This window comes from Podarcis filfolensis, assembly GCF_964270895.1.
Source record: "Podarcis filfolensis genome assembly, chromosome: 7".
NCBI lineage: Eukaryota > Metazoa > Chordata > Lepidosauria > Squamata > Lacertidae > Podarcis > Podarcis filfolensis.
In genome coordinates, this window is record NC_139603.1 from 26,056,042 (window position 1) to 26,074,363 (window position 18,322).

At 40.4% G+C, this 18,322-nt stretch overlaps 1 protein-coding gene across 3 annotated transcripts in view; it reads left to right on the plus strand.

Annotated features, from left to right (window-relative positions):
- The window catches only part of GMDS (GDP-mannose 4,6-dehydratase), a 279,224-nt gene that overhangs the window by 110,858 nt on the left and 150,044 nt on the right, over positions 1-18,322 (plus strand). Inside the window, exons 8-9 of one of the 3 annotated variants that reach the window (XM_083623997.1) lie at positions 754-855; positions 1,736-1,837. The exons of the other annotated variants lie outside the window; for them this stretch is intronic. Of the exons in view, the coding sequence (XP_083480123.1) occupies positions 754-855; positions 1,736-1,783 (150 nt within the window). The 3' untranslated portion in view covers positions 1,784-1,837. Of the gene's footprint in view, positions 1-753; positions 856-1,735; positions 1,838-18,322 lie in introns of those variants that run through there. 3 annotated transcript variants of the gene reach the window in all.

An 18,322-nucleotide genomic window follows, 5' to 3' on the forward strand; every position in this document is an offset into this window, starting at 1 on the left:
TTTAATGATTTTTTTAAAAAAATCATCTAAGAGGTCATACAAATAATTCTATTTGTAGACCAGGTAATTCTTGTTTTTAAAATGTATTTCCTGCATATTTTAAAAGAAGAACTCAAGATGCCTTACAACAGTACAATTAGGTGGACCCAAGTAGCAAAGACAAGCGCAATTGTTAGGAATGTGATCATGTGTTGTAGTTTTCTTGTAAGAACTTGTTGCGGAAAGTGGGATGTAATACAGATAGCCCTCCATTAAAAATACATCTTTTTAGGCTGCCACAATTAAGTTTACATCGTCTGCTGTGGCATTAAGTCTAATCTCTGAGTACAGTAACCAGACAGTGTGACCTTTTGCATGAGAACTGCATTGCATTCTTGTTCACATTGATATTAGTACTAAAAATAAATACTGGACAGGGTTTCAGTTCCATTATGTTCTTGATTAAAATGGTCTGTGATTAATTAAACTGAGGTGAGTAAAGCGGCAGGAGACTGTTCAGTGAGATCCTAGAAGGTCCAGATACACTTTTCTTTTGCAGAGCATCTGGTCTTGCACTTTTCTGCTTCTTACCATTGTTGGTTAGAATTTGCTGTTTTATATAATAGTTAAAATTAGATATATTTCATTAAATAACATAGTTTCCTTAAACGTTCATTAGGAATCCTTGCCACCTTAATACTATATGAGTTAGTTATTATTTATCTGCTTTCATATTATGTTCCAGATTCTTTGCTGTTAAATGTTTCCTTCCAGAATCATTTGAGTTCCTGTCTGCTCTACCCAAATATTTATGCATATTTTTTGTTGAACTGGAATATGAATGAAGATGCATTGAAAACAATACAAAACAAACAGGTAACATCACTTGAGTCTACAATGTGTTGTTTCTCAAAGGGCACTTCAGATTTATGCCTATTGGTTCCAGATCTATCAAGTGATGTGTAGGCTTATTAGCATAAATATTAGCTTTGAGTTACCTACTGGCAACTAGTGTTTTAAATTTAAGCATATGTACTGTGTGTGTGTGTGTGTGTCTGTACCGTATTTTTCCATGTATAAGAAGCCCCCATGTATATTTTTGGGGACTCCAAATTAAGAAAACACTCCTCAGCACTACCCATGCATAAGACGAGCCCCAATTTTAAACCTATTTTTTGGGTTAAAAAACTGTAGTCTTATACATGGAAAAATACAGTACATACACTGGGGGAAAGGACATAGCTTGAGTCAGGAACCAGAACACTCGACTTTAAACTTTTATTTCCAAATCAACTTTCCAGATTTGTTTGAAAATGGTCATTGTTCTGTCAATAAGTGATAGATTTTGTTTCCTACAGCTTAAATAAACTCTCAAAAGCAATCCTAAAAAAACCCCCCAACCCACTTTATTCAGGTTTTGCAGAATGTGATGTAATCAGTCAATAGCTTATTGCTTAAAGCCAATTGTCCACAACCACTTTTGTTTGTAGTTGAAATGGAGGATTCTAGCAACAGGCTGTAAAAGTAAGACCTGGGGACTGAGGCAATTGTTTCCCGCCCATGATGTAGAATATTAAGTTATTATATGTCCAAACACAGGTCATTCTTTATATCTGTCTATCTATCCACACACAGAGAGAGTTCATTCTGGATTGCTTTAAAAAAAAAAAAATCTCCCACGTTAGATTCACTTACGCATGCAGATGTTCTTGTTTAAAACATTTTACTTATGCTTTCCCGCCATCTTTCCCACTAGAAGGCTCCCTGTGCCATGCTGGTTGCTGATTCATTTGTTACATCTTGAATGATGTCTCTTGCCTCATCCCTGCTGTGTCCGAGATGAAAGCAGATGCTGTTCATTATACAACGAAATCTGAATCCTTAGATTTCAGTTTGACCTGGCAGGATTTATGTCAGTAGGCTGCGATATTGTTCCTGCCACACAACTGTAAAAAGCAGTACGAAGCCTTTTTTGCATGTGGTTTTTCAAAATCCACAATATTGTTTCTGTAACCCATTTTGTTAAGACCAGGCAATTTCAAACCTTCAGTGTTCCAGCTAAATTATATCTTGTTCATTTATCTGGCATTGTGCAGTTTTTGTATTAAGTAAGAATTTGCATGCAAGCCTATTCTTTGGCAATATTTTAGACTATTTTCATGAGTTAAGGGTAAAAATACATTCTGGGAATCAAAAATTGTGCATTAAATTTATTAGGAAGCCCCCTCTGGGCCTGTGTCTAGATAGGATCCTGATCTCCCCATTCCTCCTTTATCCTGAGCAGTGCTTTTTTCTGGGGGTACACAGGGGTACGCATACCCCCTAAACATTTCGTGAATCTAGATTTGGCCTCATTGAGGGGCAGTATTTCAATATGAGTAAGAAAATGAGAGTACCCCTAAACACTTTTTTTAAAGAAAAAAAGCACTGCCTAAGAGGAACAGCCTCCAAAACCAATCTATATTTTTCCTGCCCTTCCAAAAAACACACCTCAAATCTCAGCCAGTGGTTGATGGCTCATTTAGGGTTGTTTCCCCCCTTGTTTAACTCATTTTTTTTTCCAAAAGCAAGCTTATTTTTAACTTTGGTCAAATTGTTGTTTCAATTTTCTGATAAACATAGCATGATTGCAGATGAAAACAATTCCCATGCCTGGACTTGCGTTAAATGGGCAGCTGCTGAACTAAAATTAGCACAGGAATCTTCACCGACATATACGTTTCCATAGGTGAGAAGTGACGCCTTCTCAGACTGTGTCCAAACTATTGTTTCTTTTTTAAAGAACTACCATAGTTTGTATTATTTGTGTTCAGTTTTGGGGTGTTTTGTCAGCTTGTGGTCCCTGAAGCAGGTGAAACTAGCTGTCAGTTACACAATCGGCTACAATACACAGGTATATTTTTGATTTGCGTGGGAACCTATCAGCAATATACCCAAGATAAATAACAGTTCTCTCTCCCTGCATGCCCAGAGCGATTTTACTTACTTAAAAAAAAAAAAACCTACATGAGCTATATAAAAGAAGGCCCCCATGTGCACAGAAAAAGTTCTTGGACACCAGCACCTTTTGAAAAAAAAACCTTTTTCAGAGAACAGTATATAATGTAAAAAACAAACAACAACAACCATGAATCATTCAAATGAAACATATTAGAGAACTGGGCCAAAACAAACAAGATGAATTTTAACAGGGAGAAATGTAAAGTATTGCACTTGGGCAAAAAAAAATGAGAGGCACAAATACAAGATGGGTGACACCTGGCTTGAGAGCAGTACATGTGAAAAGGATCTAGGAGTCTTGGTTGACCACAAACTTGACATGAGCCAACAGTGTGACGCGGCAGCTAAAAAAGCCAATGCAATTCTGGGCTGCATCAATAGGAGTATAGCATCTAGATCAAGGGAAGTAATAGTGCCACTGTATTCTGCTCTGGTCAGACCTCACCTGGAGTACTGTGTCCAGTTCTGGGCACCACAGTTCAAGAAGGACACTGACAAACTGGAACGTGTCCAGAGGAGGGCAACCAAAATGGTCAAAGGCCTGGAAACGATGCCTTATGAGGAACGGCTAAGGGAGCTGGGCATGTTTAGCCTGGAGAAGAGGAGGTTAAGGGGTGATATGATAGCCATGTTCAAATATATAAAAGGATGTCACATAGAGGAGGGAGAAAGGTTGTTTTCTGCTGCTCCAGAGAAGCGGACACGGAGCAATGGATCCAAACTACAAGCAAGAAGATTCCACCTAAACATTAGGAAGAACTTCCTGACAGTAAGAGCTGTTCGACAGTGGAATTTGCTGCCAAGGAGTGTGGTGGAGTCTCCTTCTTTGGAGGTCTTTAAGCAGAGGCTTGACAACCATATGTCAGGAGTGCTCTGATGGTGTTTCCTGCTTGGCAGGGGGTTGGACTCGATGGCCCTTGTGGTCTCTTCCAACTCTATGATTCTATGATAACTCAAGGTGATCAAACTGAATAATGATCAACTTGCATTTTGTTCTTCGGAAGGGTGCTGGGAACATTCCTCCTAATGCTTGGCCATAGCTACTGCAGTTGAATTCTTATGAGGCTTCTGAATCTGGTGGTCATTGTTGAAGACAGTATATTGTACTGTATGGACAATTGGCTTGACCCAAAACAGCTGTTCTTTCTTTCATGGTGAGCTGCTTCTAATGGGAGCTAAAACCTTAACTATCTTCCCTCAGCCTGGCTTTTCCATAGATAATTTCCCTTCAGGCTATACATTTCTTCAACAGCTAGAATTACAACACAATTAACTCACCGATATACGATAGAAATGATAAAATATTTTACAGGGTAGATTTACTCGTGGTCACATGGTTCAATAGTGACATGATAAATCAGGTAATCTCTGTTTTAAAAGTTAAAAGTCTCAAGTAAGACTATTCTTCTTCAAAGTTTATTACAGAATTGGAGACACACATGTGCTATGACACATACATAGCAATTAATTTAGTGCCAAGAAGGATTAGAACCAGTCTTCATATTCAGAATAATCATTTTCTATAAGTCGAGACTGCACGGTTACAAACTAATACTTTACACACATAAAAAACTAGGACATCGGAGAGAGGGAGGGCTGTGCTACAAAAATATATTTTTCTAAACACAGAGGTTTATTTTAATACAACGAAGCACCCACCACCATAACTTGAAATGGTCCTGTTCAAATAGGGTCAATTGCAGGAGGTAAATCTTTTCAAGGTAGATGTTTCCTCTTCAGTCTTCCTGCATTCACTAATACAAGGTGAATATTTGTGAAATGTGAAGATGTAGCCAATGATTTGTCACATTTTAATAACTTTATGTGCAGTATAAAAAATACTTTTTTGCTGCATTTCTTCAGCTACTGGGGGGTGGGTGGAACCCTGGGTAGATAGCTTGAACAGATTACTGGCAAAATGCAGTCATATGTAAAGAATCAAAAGGAGAATGTGTTGTGGTTTTTTGGTTCTTTCCATTGATTGACTGTCCCATGCTATTCATACTTGTGCTCTCCTGAGGCCACAGGTTTAATGTTAATTATTTTTATGGATTTTTGAGTAGGTTTTCTGATACAGGTTCCACCTACAGTCTTCTCTCTCTCCCTCTCTTTCTCTCCATATTGACATATTTAAGCAATAATTATCTCTATCTTTTACAAGTACTTCCTCATCACTCTCTTGTTTCAACATTTCCCCTCATCTGCTTAATATCACCAGGCTGGTACTACTTGTCAGCAAGTGGCTCTTAATTTCTACACCTTTTATTTACCCCTTTTCTTGGAAGATGCTAGGGCTTCCATTGTTTCACTGTCCTTGTTTTCAAGATGTTTGGAAGCAACTCTAGCATGCTGTTACAGCAAGGGATTTGGTTTAGAAACAGTGAACCACCTAAACATAAAGAATATCAAGTAAGAAGACAGGGCAAGGTTTCTATTCAAGATACAGGAGCGTAGCTGGCAGCCAGTATTGATCTTTTGTTGTTGTTGCTGTTTAGTCGTGTCCAACTCTTCGTGACCCCATGGACCAGAGCACGCCAGGCACTCCTGTCTTCCACTGCCTCCCGCAGTTTCGGTCAAACTCGTGCTGGTAGCTTCGGGAACACTGTCCAACCATCTCGTCCTCTGTCGTCCCCTTCTCCTTGTGCCCTCCATCTTTCCCAACATCAGGGTCTTTTCCAGGGAGTCTTCTCTTCTCATGAGGTGGCCAAAGTATTGGAGCCTCAGCTTCAGGATCTGTCCTTCCAGTGAGCACTCCGGGCTGATTTCCTTCAGAATGGATAGGTTTGATCTTCTTGCAGTCCATGGGACTCTCAAGAGTCTCCTCCAGCACCATAATTCAGAAGCATCAATTCTTCGGCGATCAGCCTTCTTTATGGTCCAGCGCTCACTTCCATACATCACTACTGGGAAAACCACAGCTTTAACTATACGGACCTTTGTCTCTGCTTTTTAAGATGCTGTCTAGGTTTGTAAATGATCTTACTTGGTTGAAATGGAGCTGTGTTTTTAGGAAGGTGTGTCATTAGCTGGTGAGGGGCTACTGCTATGTATCTCTAAAATCACCCATCCCATAGATGGGAAAGGAGGGGGGGGGGGACAAGTTGAGAAAAACAATAGTAAGGGAGGGGTTGTTCAGCAGCCTCTCCCTTTTCACTTGTTCTACACACCCAATTTCACACCTGCTTTTAATTTACAACTATAATATGAAATACTGTAAAACTGCCCAACAAGTGGGGCTTCATGCAAACGTGTATATCTGATCTCCCACCCACCACTCCCAGTTCTCTACTCACCAGGATGCTAGTTGGAGCTAGGGCATGGGAAGCAACCATGAGACTGTTCCACCAAAGTTGGCTGAAAAGGAATCCCTTGATAATGGGATAAAAAGTCAGCAGAACCTACCGTCTCAATAATGGGTCCAATTCAAAGCCAAGGGCAACAGGTCATGGAATTTCAGGTTTTCCCCATTTCAACCACTGTTTGAATGCATGTATTTGGTTTTAATTATTTTAGACGTAGACGGTTCCAGGCAAAGATGCTAATGTGTGGTGCACAAGAGAACTTTGCGTCCCCCTTTTCGGGATGCTATGCTTCATCATTCATCATCACCAGCAGCTTGTGTTGCAAACATGTAAACAGCTGCTGAAGAGGGGGGAAAGTTGTGTAACTGAATAGGCTGCCAAATGCATCTCTACCATGTGTGCTGTGTAATACTTGTCATCTCAAGTGACTCATTAAAAGGTTTCCCCCAATGGTGCTTTGAAGTGCTGTGACAGCTTGAGAGCATCTATAAATTGTCACAAACAGCCCTCATACTGCGTTAGCTAATTGCTTGCTCTTTGACTTATTAGGAGTCATTGAGTTAAATAATTTGTCACATGTGTGGCTCTTAATAAATAATGTGAATAGCCAGTTTGTTAGCTGCTTCGGTGATATATAGAGACTGTTTTGGATATTGTCACATAAAGCTAGCAGAAATGTGCTCCTTTTGACCCTAGCATTGTCAGAAATTTGTGATAATAATAAAATCCTGGCAAAGCAACCTGTAAGGGGAGAAAACCTGCTAGAACCAATGAGGATGTTCCGGTTAAAGTTCATGGAACCATTTCAAAAATATACTTATGTTTATATTTACTCTTTATACATTTATTCTTTATACATAGGATAGTATTGATTTCTTTAAAGTTATTGTACCATCTCTGGATCGTATCCAGTGAAGTTACAAACCTATTCAAATTAGTGCACTTGGGTAGTCATGTTCCTTGATATCAGTGGATCAATCTAGAGTAAATTGGATTCAATCCACTGTGTCCTTTTACTTGGTATTAATAGGAGGTCAGGGACGCGGGTGGCGTTGTGGGTAAAAGCCTCAGCGCCTAGAGCTTGCCGATCGAAAGGTCGGCGGTTCAAATCCCCGCGGCGGGGTGCGCTCCCGTTGCTCGGTCCCAGCGCCTGCCAACCTAGCAGTTCGAAAGCACCCCCGGGTGCAAGTAGATAAATAGGGACCGCTTACTGACGGGAAGGTAAACGGCGTTTCCGTGTGCTGCGCTGGCTCGCCAGATGCAGCTTTGTCACGCTGGCCACGTGACCCGGAAGTGTCTCCGGACAGCGCTGGCCCCCGGCCTCTTAAGTGAGATGGGCGCACAACCCTAGAGTCTGTCAAGACTGGCCCGTACGGGCAGGGGTATCTTTACCTTTTAATAGGAGGTCAGCTGCAGTGACCTAAAGAGATACAAAAGAGAGGGTAAAGCAGAAAACTTTGCACTCTAAAGATGTGAAAGCAGGTGGCTGCAGCAACTGAAAGCAGTATTTGGGGGTTTTCAAATATTTGGTGCCAAAAATATATACACTGGGGTGGTTCAGATGTAATATAAAACCATGGTTTGGTGGATCAGAGTGCCTCAGCCTCATACATTCATCCCATATAGCATGATTCTTTCTCTCTCTTCTTGGATCATACAAAATGCCAAACCAGGATTAGATGCTTGTTTGCAAACCAGGGATGGGTGGTGTGAGGTGTAAGTATGAGTTCAAGGCTCCTTGAGTGCTCATTCCAAAAGCGCCAAACCATAGTTGGTCCCATTCACATGATACTCAAGTGAATGGGATATTCATCTGATTTATCCTGACCACTTCCCAGTTCCTGTTGATGGCAAACTTAAGGGTAGCAACTTCCTATGTATGTATTTTCTCCCAACATATGCTTCTGTTTTGTTGTCTTCGATTTATATCTTCCTAATTTAATACATCTCTGTGCTTGCACATTATCACTGGAACAACAGGCAATAAAAATGTCAGAAAGCCTAACATGAGGCAGGGAAGTCACAAATAGCTCCCAGCTGGAATGTTTTAAGCTAATTTGGGGTGTGGTGGGGGTTGGCTTACCTTTTGGATTGCAGCATCGCTCACTGCAATTTAAATGGATGTAGTAATTAAATGATTGTTTAATTTAGCTTTTAGTGCAGACAAGTACTTTCTGTATTTAAAGTTTACAGTGCTACTTAGTCAAGTGCCATTTGGCCGTTGGATGAAGCCGCAGAAGAGAGAAAAGAATGCCTGGGGTTAAGGGGAACAACTCAATAGAGGGCTGTGCTTGCTTTTATTCATACAGATATATTTATTTGTACAGTGAAGGTGGGCGTTATATGCTGTTCTAAGTTCACCCAGTTCTGTTTGACTTCAGTAGAAACTGCTCATGGAAATGGTTGTTTGACTCGGAAATAAAAAGCGTTGTTTTCTAATTTGTAGGAAATCCTCAGCATCACTATTCTTACCATTTCTATTCGGTGCGCTTTATCTTTTTATGTCTTTCTGGTCCATATTATATAGGGATGTGGGCAGAGAGTTGCCCGTGTTTTACTGCTAGACCTGCACAGTTGCTGGGATTCTTTCAGACGACGTTAGGCTAGGTCAACCTCGATCTAATCCAGCCGTTCTCAACCTGTGGGTCCCCAGATGTTGTTGGACTACAACTCCCATCATCCCTGAGCTCTGGCCTTGCTAGCTAGGGGTGATGGGAGTTGTAGTTCAACAACATCTGGGGACCCACAGGTTGAGAAAGGCTGAAATCCCACATGGCACTTCTTTTCTTAAACAAAAGTTCATAGGATTGCATACTTCTTATTTATAGTTTATATTGATGAGAGAATTTACATATCAACTTTCTTGCAATATAGCTCTCCAGGCTGTTTGCTGAAAACTTAAAAAGCAAATTGAAACAAACAAAAAAACTAAACAAGATCACATACTCAAAAGAAGCAATTCAAAAAGACAGATGGCAGACATGACAACAGATGTCATTCAAAAAAAAACACCAGATATAGTCAGCGGCTAACCCAATAAAAAATACCTGCCTGAAAAGATGTTAAGAGAAGGCAGCAAAAAGACAGTAAGGTGGCAGCCAGATGGTTCTCATGGTGCAGGAAATTTAACAGTCTGTGCAAAACTGGATAGAGGTCCCTCTCCCATGGCTGCCCCACATGTGCAAAGGCATCTCTCCAGTATATAGCTGAGATTGTGCAGGCTCGTACAGGAAGAGAGTCCTTTGAGCATTCTGATTCCAAGCAATTTAGGGCAGTGGTAGGAAATTTCAGCCCTGTCTGTCTGGCCCCTGAGACTCTTCCAAGGCCACCCACCACACTATTCCTGCTCCACACCCTCCTTGAGTATTCTGCTTGGCTAGTATGAGTCAGTGAACTGTGCTAATGCATTTGCTTTTCTGTGTGTGTGTGTCTCTGTAAAAACCTGCTTGGCTGGAATGTAACCTATAGATGTAAAGAGTTACATCTGCTGGTCCACCCACTTTTGCCTAGGTCCCCCCTACCACTGAAAGCACCCCTTGCGCTGGAAAGGTTTCCCCATCTCTTACTTAGGGATTTAAAACGACTAACCAGTATTCTGAATTGAGCCTGCAAACAATAGTCAGGGCGATGGAAACAACAACACAAAGGTTGCATGTTCCAAATGACCAATTACATTTATCATTCCGCAATCTGCCCTAGCTGCAATTTCTGGAGCCTTCTTAAAGGAAACTCCGCCAAGGGCATGTTGCAACACCCCAGTCTTAATATAACTTAAACTTATATCACTGTCTGCCTTCTGATGGAACAAATGCAGTTGGTGCCCCAACCCAAGATAAGCAGAGCCACTCCTTGACACAACCACCTCCTGATACCATCTGAGCATCAGGCTGCCATCTAAGCAACCAGTAGCAAAACATGGAAAAGGAGCACTTCCAAACCAGACCTGTTCTCCACATGCAAATAGCTCTTCTTGCAAAATGCATGACGAAAGGGGTGGTTCTCATGTTTTGAAAGAGGGGAAAAACTTTATAGTTCAGACTCTCTGTAAAAATGTTGGACATCTGTCTTTAGGTTCCTGGGTACTATTCATTTTAGCTGGCATATTGAAAGGGTTTTATTAATCCTCATGGTTCAAATAATGTGCAGCTCTTGTTTTAACAAGTAATTCCTCCGCAAAGGAGTTCTGCAGATTTTTACCAATCCTCTGCAGAAATTATTATCTCAGCAACATTTGTTGGAGTCAATATATGTGGGTCTTTTCTGGTTTCGTTGAATGGATTGCCAAATTCTCTTGATGCTATCCCTCAGTGTACACATGGAATGCAGTGGGATGACCCTGTTAATGTCGCTATCAAACTCCTCAATTAGTTGACACTCCTCCAGCCACCCATTAGTGCTGATTTTTTACGCATCAGTGCTCCACCATCGCTTTGCACTGTGACATTGTTTTAGTCAAACTTTTAACTTAGTTTAAATTTAAACTGATAGAATTGAATGCACTTTGTTGAAAATGTTTATTTTCAAATGTAAATATTATTAAAATGTATGAGTGTTCACAACACCACTCCTGATCTCAAAAACGACAGAATCAGAACTATATGTGTATTACACGTGGTACAAAAACTGCATAGTATCACCGATAGACTCATGATACCCAAGTCTGTTTCCCTGTTAACACCTGGCTCAGGTGTACCGACACCTTTCTGTGAAACCACCTCTCCTTGAATTGAAACAAGCACGTGCATTAATGCAGTTTTGACGCTTTCTGAAAACATTTATTTTTGAAGACGCTTTTTACCATCAATAGCACTTGGTTTTTATTGAACTATCTGCCATTGATCTAGCAGCTACTGTTTTGTAATTTGTGTGTTCATTTTTGTACATGAAATTCTTATTATGAATGGAAGATGCTATATATATATATTTTTTTTAAGTTTACTCCACTGACAATACCTGAATAGTTAATAAGAATCTGGGATATGCCATACATGGTTAAGGGAACTAATATGGTAAGGGTTAAAGAAGACAAATAGTAAGTTTATTAAAACTTGGAAAACATATTCTGGAATAATATAGCACAAAATGTAATTCATATATTTCTCTGGGTGAATTTTAGTTTCCCCCTTTTTAGGAATAGATGTAATATTGTTACTGGAAACAGTTGTAATATGTTTAGCTTTACTTTTGGCTTTTCTCTTTTTTATTCCTGTTGTTTTTACTTCTATTATATACCATTTACCTATACGTGCATGATATTAGCCATAATGGCAGCTAATACTGTCTAATACGACTTATCTCTGCACCACCAGAGTAAGATTGTTAAGCTTGCGTATGAAATATCTGTTGGTTTAACTGCTCCTTCGCATTTTGTGTGTACATGGCTCATCATAATAATAAACTTTGAAAATAAAATATATGTAATGTAGAGTTGTTATTTTTAAAAAAACAATTTTTAAATCCTGTGTGTAACTTAATTATATTTGGGATAAAGTTTCAGAAGATGTGAACTTCAGAGACATACAAGAGCCAGATAACAGTGGTATTATTTTGTGTGTGTGTGTGTGTGTGTGTGTGTGTGTGTGTGTGTACACAGTGTATATTTATCTGGTCTGAAGTATGCATTAAACGGTAATTACAGTATAAACATTTTGAGCAGGTGTGGAATAACATCGCTTTCCCCCAAAAAGGAAAATGCCGTGTTTATCTGCTCAGTTCAGGGAAAGCATTGGCTCTGCTCCTTGAGCAGTTTCACCTTGCTCTGCCCAAGGTAAGAGGGGCAAAAAAAAGGGGGGAGGGCAGAAAAATGCCCCCAATCCCACATAAATCAGAAATTTCCAGTTGTAAATTGCGCGCCACCATAACATCCTTTGCCACAGTTTACATGCCAGGAGTGGGAGCTTGAGGGTAGTTTATAGCGGAAAAATGGTTTCTGAATGGATGGATAGTACACCCTCGCTCTGCATCTCCTCCCTGGACTTCTGCACAAGGTCTGTGGTGTGAGGAAATATAAAGCAGCATTTTTCTAACTGCCTTTTGAAAACAATGAATTCTCTGTTAGCTGCAAGCCCGAACTTCTGCCGTGCCTGCCTCACGAGGTTGGAATGGCTAGTTAAATGCAGGTTCAAAGCTCCTAGCCTCCAAGTACTTTTAACTCAGCACTATTTTTGCTTCTCTAACCTCTGTTTTTTCTACTTAAGCATCTAAGGTCTCCTTGTTTTTCAGGGAACTAGGCAGTAACTTTTTATAATTAGATTAGAGATAATCAAATGAAGCCTTGGATATTTATTAAATGTCATTTAATCCCTTTCTCTCCGCCCCCCCCCCCAAATAACCTTTTTATAGATTTTGCCTAGTTTCTTGTAAATTTACACTTTGTTTGTTGCTTAGATATATTTCAGGTACCTTCTTTTTAAATCAAATATCTGATTTGTGAGATGAACTTTTTTCTTCGTTTAGTGCCTTCTGTTAGATATCTATCTGTATGTCTATAGATATATGTGCAGGCATTATTCTTAAAAGAGGTTTTCGATGTCAGCTTGAGAAGGTAAATGGATTTCAAAGCAAGAAAGAAAGACTGCAAAATCACCATACATTTTCAGAATAACTTTTGTCCTAACTTTGTTATATAAGATATGCTGGACTCAAGTATTTACTTACACATGTGGAAGACAGCTTCTGTTCAGAGAGTTTCTGTATTACACCTAATGCTAAGGCATTGAATGAGAAAAGTGAAACTAAATCCAATCATCATCATCATTTTATTTGTATGCGGCCTTTCCATTGTTAAACAATGCTTAAGGCGGCTTACAACATGACAATATTTACATAATTACCAACATAACAAAAGTCATAAACAATAATTGCTGTTGTTGTCGTTTAGTCGTGCCCAACTCCTCGTTGGACCAGAGCAAGCAAGGCACTCCTGTCTTCCACTGCCTCCCGCAGTTTGGTCAAACTCATGCTGGTAGCTTCGAGAACACTGTCCAACCATCTCGTCCTCTGCCGTCCCCTTCTCCTTGTGTGCTCCATCTTTCCCAACATCAGGGTCTTTTCCAGGGAGTCTTCTCTTCTCACAAGGTAGCCAAAGTATTGGAGCCTCAGCTTCAGGATCTGTCCTTCCAGTGAGCACTCAGGGCTGATTTCCTTCAGAATGGATAGGTTTGATCTTCTTGCAGTCCATGGGACTCTCAAGAGTCTCCTTCAGCGCCATAATTCAATAATTAAAAAAATCAATAATAATTGTTTAATTATTAAATAATTATTTAAATAATTACATAATAATAATAATTAAAACAATAATTTAAACACATCAAAAGGTACACAACCAAATGGAAAACAATTTCCACATAAATCATTAAAACTAAAACTAAAAATACAACATTAATACCAATGATGTCCTTTAGCTAGCCCAAGAATTTGCCCAAACCCTTTTACAAGCAGAGGCGAGCTATAAAATAGGGTTGAGGAGCCTGTGGTCCTACAAATGTTGTTGGGTTGCAGTCTCCATCATCCTTGTCTATTGGCTATGCTGACCGGGGCTGATGGGAGTTGGGGTCCTACAACAACTTGCCGATCAGAAGGTCGGCGGTTCGAATCCCCGTGACGGGGTGAGCTCCCGTTGCTCGGTCCCTGCTCCTGCCAACCTAGCAGTTCGAAAGCACTTCAAGTGCAAGTAGATAAATAGGTACCGCTCCAGCAGGAAGGTAAACGGCGTTTCCATGCGCTGCTCTGGTTCGCCAGAAGCGGCTTAGTCATGCTGGCCACATGACCCGGAAGCTGTATGCCGGCTCCCTCGGCCAATAAAGCGAGATGAGCGCCGCAACCCCAGAGTCAGCCACAACTGGACCTAATGGTCAGGGGTCCCTTTACATTTACCTTACTCTTGTGCAGCTGTTTGTGGTGATTGCACTAGTGATTCTTTTCTTTCTATGGTACATCCTGTTTTGGGGGAGAAGGTATAAAAACAATTCGGGGTCATGACCTGAGATTGAGGTAAACTGCATTAAGTAGTCGAAACAAACAAACAAAAAATTCCTTCCAGTAGCACCTTAGAGACCAACTAAGTTTGTTATTGGTATGAGCTTTCGTGTGCACGCACACTTCTTAAGTAGCACTTGTCAACATTTTCCAGCAAGATCTGGGGGGAATAAAAATAATGAATTGATATTTGTTTTCATATACGTTTCCATAATACAAAATCATTACAGACTTGACCGAGTATTATAACTTTATATGTCACAAAAAAGGTACTTTGTGGAATTTAGGCGTTTTAAAGATAGGCTTTCCTAACTTCTACCATACTTGAAACTCTTGGAGATTTTCATTACAATTGGGTGCACTGCATCCCACTTTTATTACAAATGTAATGAAATCCCTTCCTGTTTTAAAATATGCCTGGAAGATCCATCCCTTTTTCATATATTTCACCTCCTCCCTTCAGCAGACTGGTGTTGACTAGTCTAGTAAGAGATAACCGAACTCAGATAATGACAGGCCCATTCTTTATAGTGACTGCAGACATATCTGGAGAGGCCAAGGCAAAGATCAGGTTTCCAGTTTGTTACATTCAACGGTACACAGGGGCAAGTGGGCTGATAAATCTGTTTCTCATTTTAAAAGGTGATGGCTAAGAAGGTCAGGGTTTGCCACGTAATATATTATGAACATCAGCTGTCAATTTACTCATTTAATTTTGTGTGTGGTAGTAACAGCTTTACACCTTTATTGTAACGTAAATATATTTGAACTAGGGAAAAAGTAGACACCAGAACGTATTTAAATATATAATATGTCAGTTACTTCTTGTACACTTAACTTGCATGTAGGGCTGAGGCAGGGGAACTAGTCTGTCTGTCTCTCTCTCTCTCTCTCTCTATATATATATATATATGGATTTTGTTTACAAAGGAAACTAGGTCCAATATTCATTTCCTTTCTGTGTGAAGTAGATACACATACGTAGTGTTAACTTTCAGGAACTAGCCTGGATCAAGAGCCTCTGTTTTTGTTTGCATATTGCTGAGCTTTTTCCTGACCAAAAGATATTAATTCAAAGTCTTCATAAATAACACACATTTTGAACTGCAAAATTGGGAAGCTTTGAGGTTTAGCTTTTGAGTTTCATTTACTATATCAATATACTTTGGGGGAAATATAAACTATATATTTGGGTGTTTTTGTTGCCTTCTCTGGTGTCTTCAGTGTCATTTTGGGTGTTTTTTTTAATAATTCTGGACAGAATTTTTTTAATAATTCTGGACCTTTTAGCCAACTTTCTCATTATAAAAGGAAATACAGTGGTACCTCGGGTTAAGTACTTAATTCATTCCGGAGGTCCGTTCTTAACCTGAAACTGTTCTTAGCCTGAAGCACCACTTTAGCCAATGGGGCCTCCTGCTGCTGCCGGAGCACGATTTCTGTTCTCATCCTGAAGTAAAGTTCTTAAGCCGAGGTACTATTTCTGGGTTAGCAGAGTCTGTAACCTGAAGCGTATGTAACCTGAAGCGTATGTAACCCGAGGTACCACTGTAGGTATTTTAGAGAACCTCTTGATTATTCTCAGAGACATAATGAACCAACGCCCTACCCAGTGTAATACCAAAAGAAAAAGGGGGCTACAAATAAGACCAGGGGTCAGCAAACTTTTTTGGAGGGGGCCAGTTCACCGCCCCCCCCAGACCTTGTGGTGGGCCAGACTGCATGCTCGTGTGCGAGGCGGCAGGAACTTCCCTCTCTCCCCCAGCCACTTCCCTCCCCATCTACCTATGGTACTGCCGGCGCAAGGGCGGGATGGCTCTGGAGAGACGCTGCACTCTGCCAATCGCAGCTCCTGTGCCTGCCCTTGCTAGTGGCAGAGGCTGGTGGCGGGAAGGGCTGCCTGGCTCCGGAGAGGCGCTGCTCAAAATGGCACTCAGCCAGATCAGCCAAGCCCCCTTCCTCCTCTACGCAGGGCAGGGTGGAATGGGAAGGGTGGGAAGAAGCCAGGAGGAGGGAGGGAGGAGGCATTGCAGTGTGCGAGAGGGAGGGGGAAATGGTGCCCCCCCCCAAAAAAAATGGCGGCGCAGGAAAAAAAATTAATGAAAAAAAATTAACGGACAGAATCCACACCATCCACGCACCGTGCGTGGGCCGGATCCTGAGGGCAATTGGGCCAGATCTGGCTCGTGGACTGTAGTTTGCCAACCCCTGAATAAGACTGTTCAGAACTGTTTGAAGATATCTACCTTGGTATTGTCATATAAGAGCCTCCCCTCGCTGCTGTGGAGTTCAAGGCAAAGTCCTTGCGGAATTTGTTTTGTAGAAAAATATTGGATCCCAAAGTGCCCTTCTACTAATGGAAAGAGTCCTTCTTCTCACAGAAGGATGGTTGAAATCAAACCATAACTTTTGATAGAGAGGGAATCCAGCAGTAGCATTTTAATAGTGAGCTGGCAGGAGGCAATGTGTGGTCCTCTCTTCCCTCTTTGGTCGATGTCATCTTGTTACTGTAAAGTCACTTGTTGTCAGAGGTTGTGAAGCAGGAGCCGTGTAACGGGGCAAGTATATTCATATAAGATGGAGCAAAAGCTTACGTGAGTAGCGCATGCCGAAGATGCTGGATTTCCTCTGCGTCCTTTTCTTCCACATTATAATTTTCATTTAAGTAAACTTCCCCGGGGGCCAATTCGTAATGAATTAGCTCATTGTCAGCATACACCAGAGGTGAATTGGACCTCTTGAATTAATAAAAGCATTCAACTGCAGCACTAAGTGGCATGCTCCTCTTGTGTTTATTTTCTTGTAGGTGAACTTGAAATAATTTCCTTCCCTCCCTCTGATGTCAGGTACAGAATTGTTTACTTGGTTCAAGGATGCTCTCTGCCTGATTTGACATAGCCCAGCACATTCTCCTCATTGCCAGCAGTACACCATGGGAAATACTTCATCAGCAAATGAATAGGACACCCAGTTGACCTCAGAGTTAAGATTTAGGGAATTACTTGCATGAGGAAGGGGGAAAACAACCTTAGGCTGTTGAGGAAGATTTTACAGACTTTCAATTCAGCCATGTTTAACAGACAAGCTTATTAAACTTTCCCCCCTTTTGTATCTGGTATATCTCAAAAAGGCATTTGTCCTTTTACACTGAAACAGCTACCTTATCAACCGTATAGTTTTGTTGTGTGTGTTAGCTGAATAATGAAAATGGAGCAATGATTTAATAGGCATGATTTAATTTTAAGCGAATATTTGTTTTTATAGATTATATAGATGCCTCTGGGGATTTTACGAGAAGAACTTAGAATTTTCGATTTACTACACTGCTAATATCAAAAATTTATTGTTGGTTTAATTTACACGTATAGCTGCATACAGTAGTGTCGTTTCTGGTTTCAGGGGATGTGAGGGACAGGAAGAGAATTTCAGTGGAGGGTAGGGAAAGGTTACATTGCTCAGAGCGGTATATTTTAAAAGAACATATTGTGGTCACCTTTCCATGTCTCATAATAGCCAGAGATAAAGAGGATCAGATACTAACTTTCTGTATGAAGACTTGGAGGACATTTCTGACAGTGGAACTTAAAACATTATTTAAAGCTAAGCATGAGATTGAGATCTGTGATATCCTTTCCTGAACTTCTAAGTGAATGCTGTGTCTAAATGTCAGAATGGAAGTATATTGGTCAATTAATCACTGCCAATGAGCCATAACATGTCAAAGCACCATTTCATGTTGACCTCCTCCTGATGTTTGTAAAATCTAAACCAGCAACCAGACAGCCTCTGATATTGACCACACTACTTTTTTGCTTTCTTAGTAATTTTGGAGCAAAATGTATATGAAATACTTTTTCAATATCTGTGTTTAGCATTTCTGCTGGTTGTTGTCGGAAAGAACATAGAAAATGTATTGTGAATGCTGAAAGACATGTTTCAAAACAATCTTACCCAATTTCCCTATTTAAAGTTTTTCTGTTGTAGACCTCTACAATAGCAGATACTGGAGGAGGTTACTGAAAGTTTTAAAGTTTGCAATTAAAGAAACACAAAGGTGGTCTAAT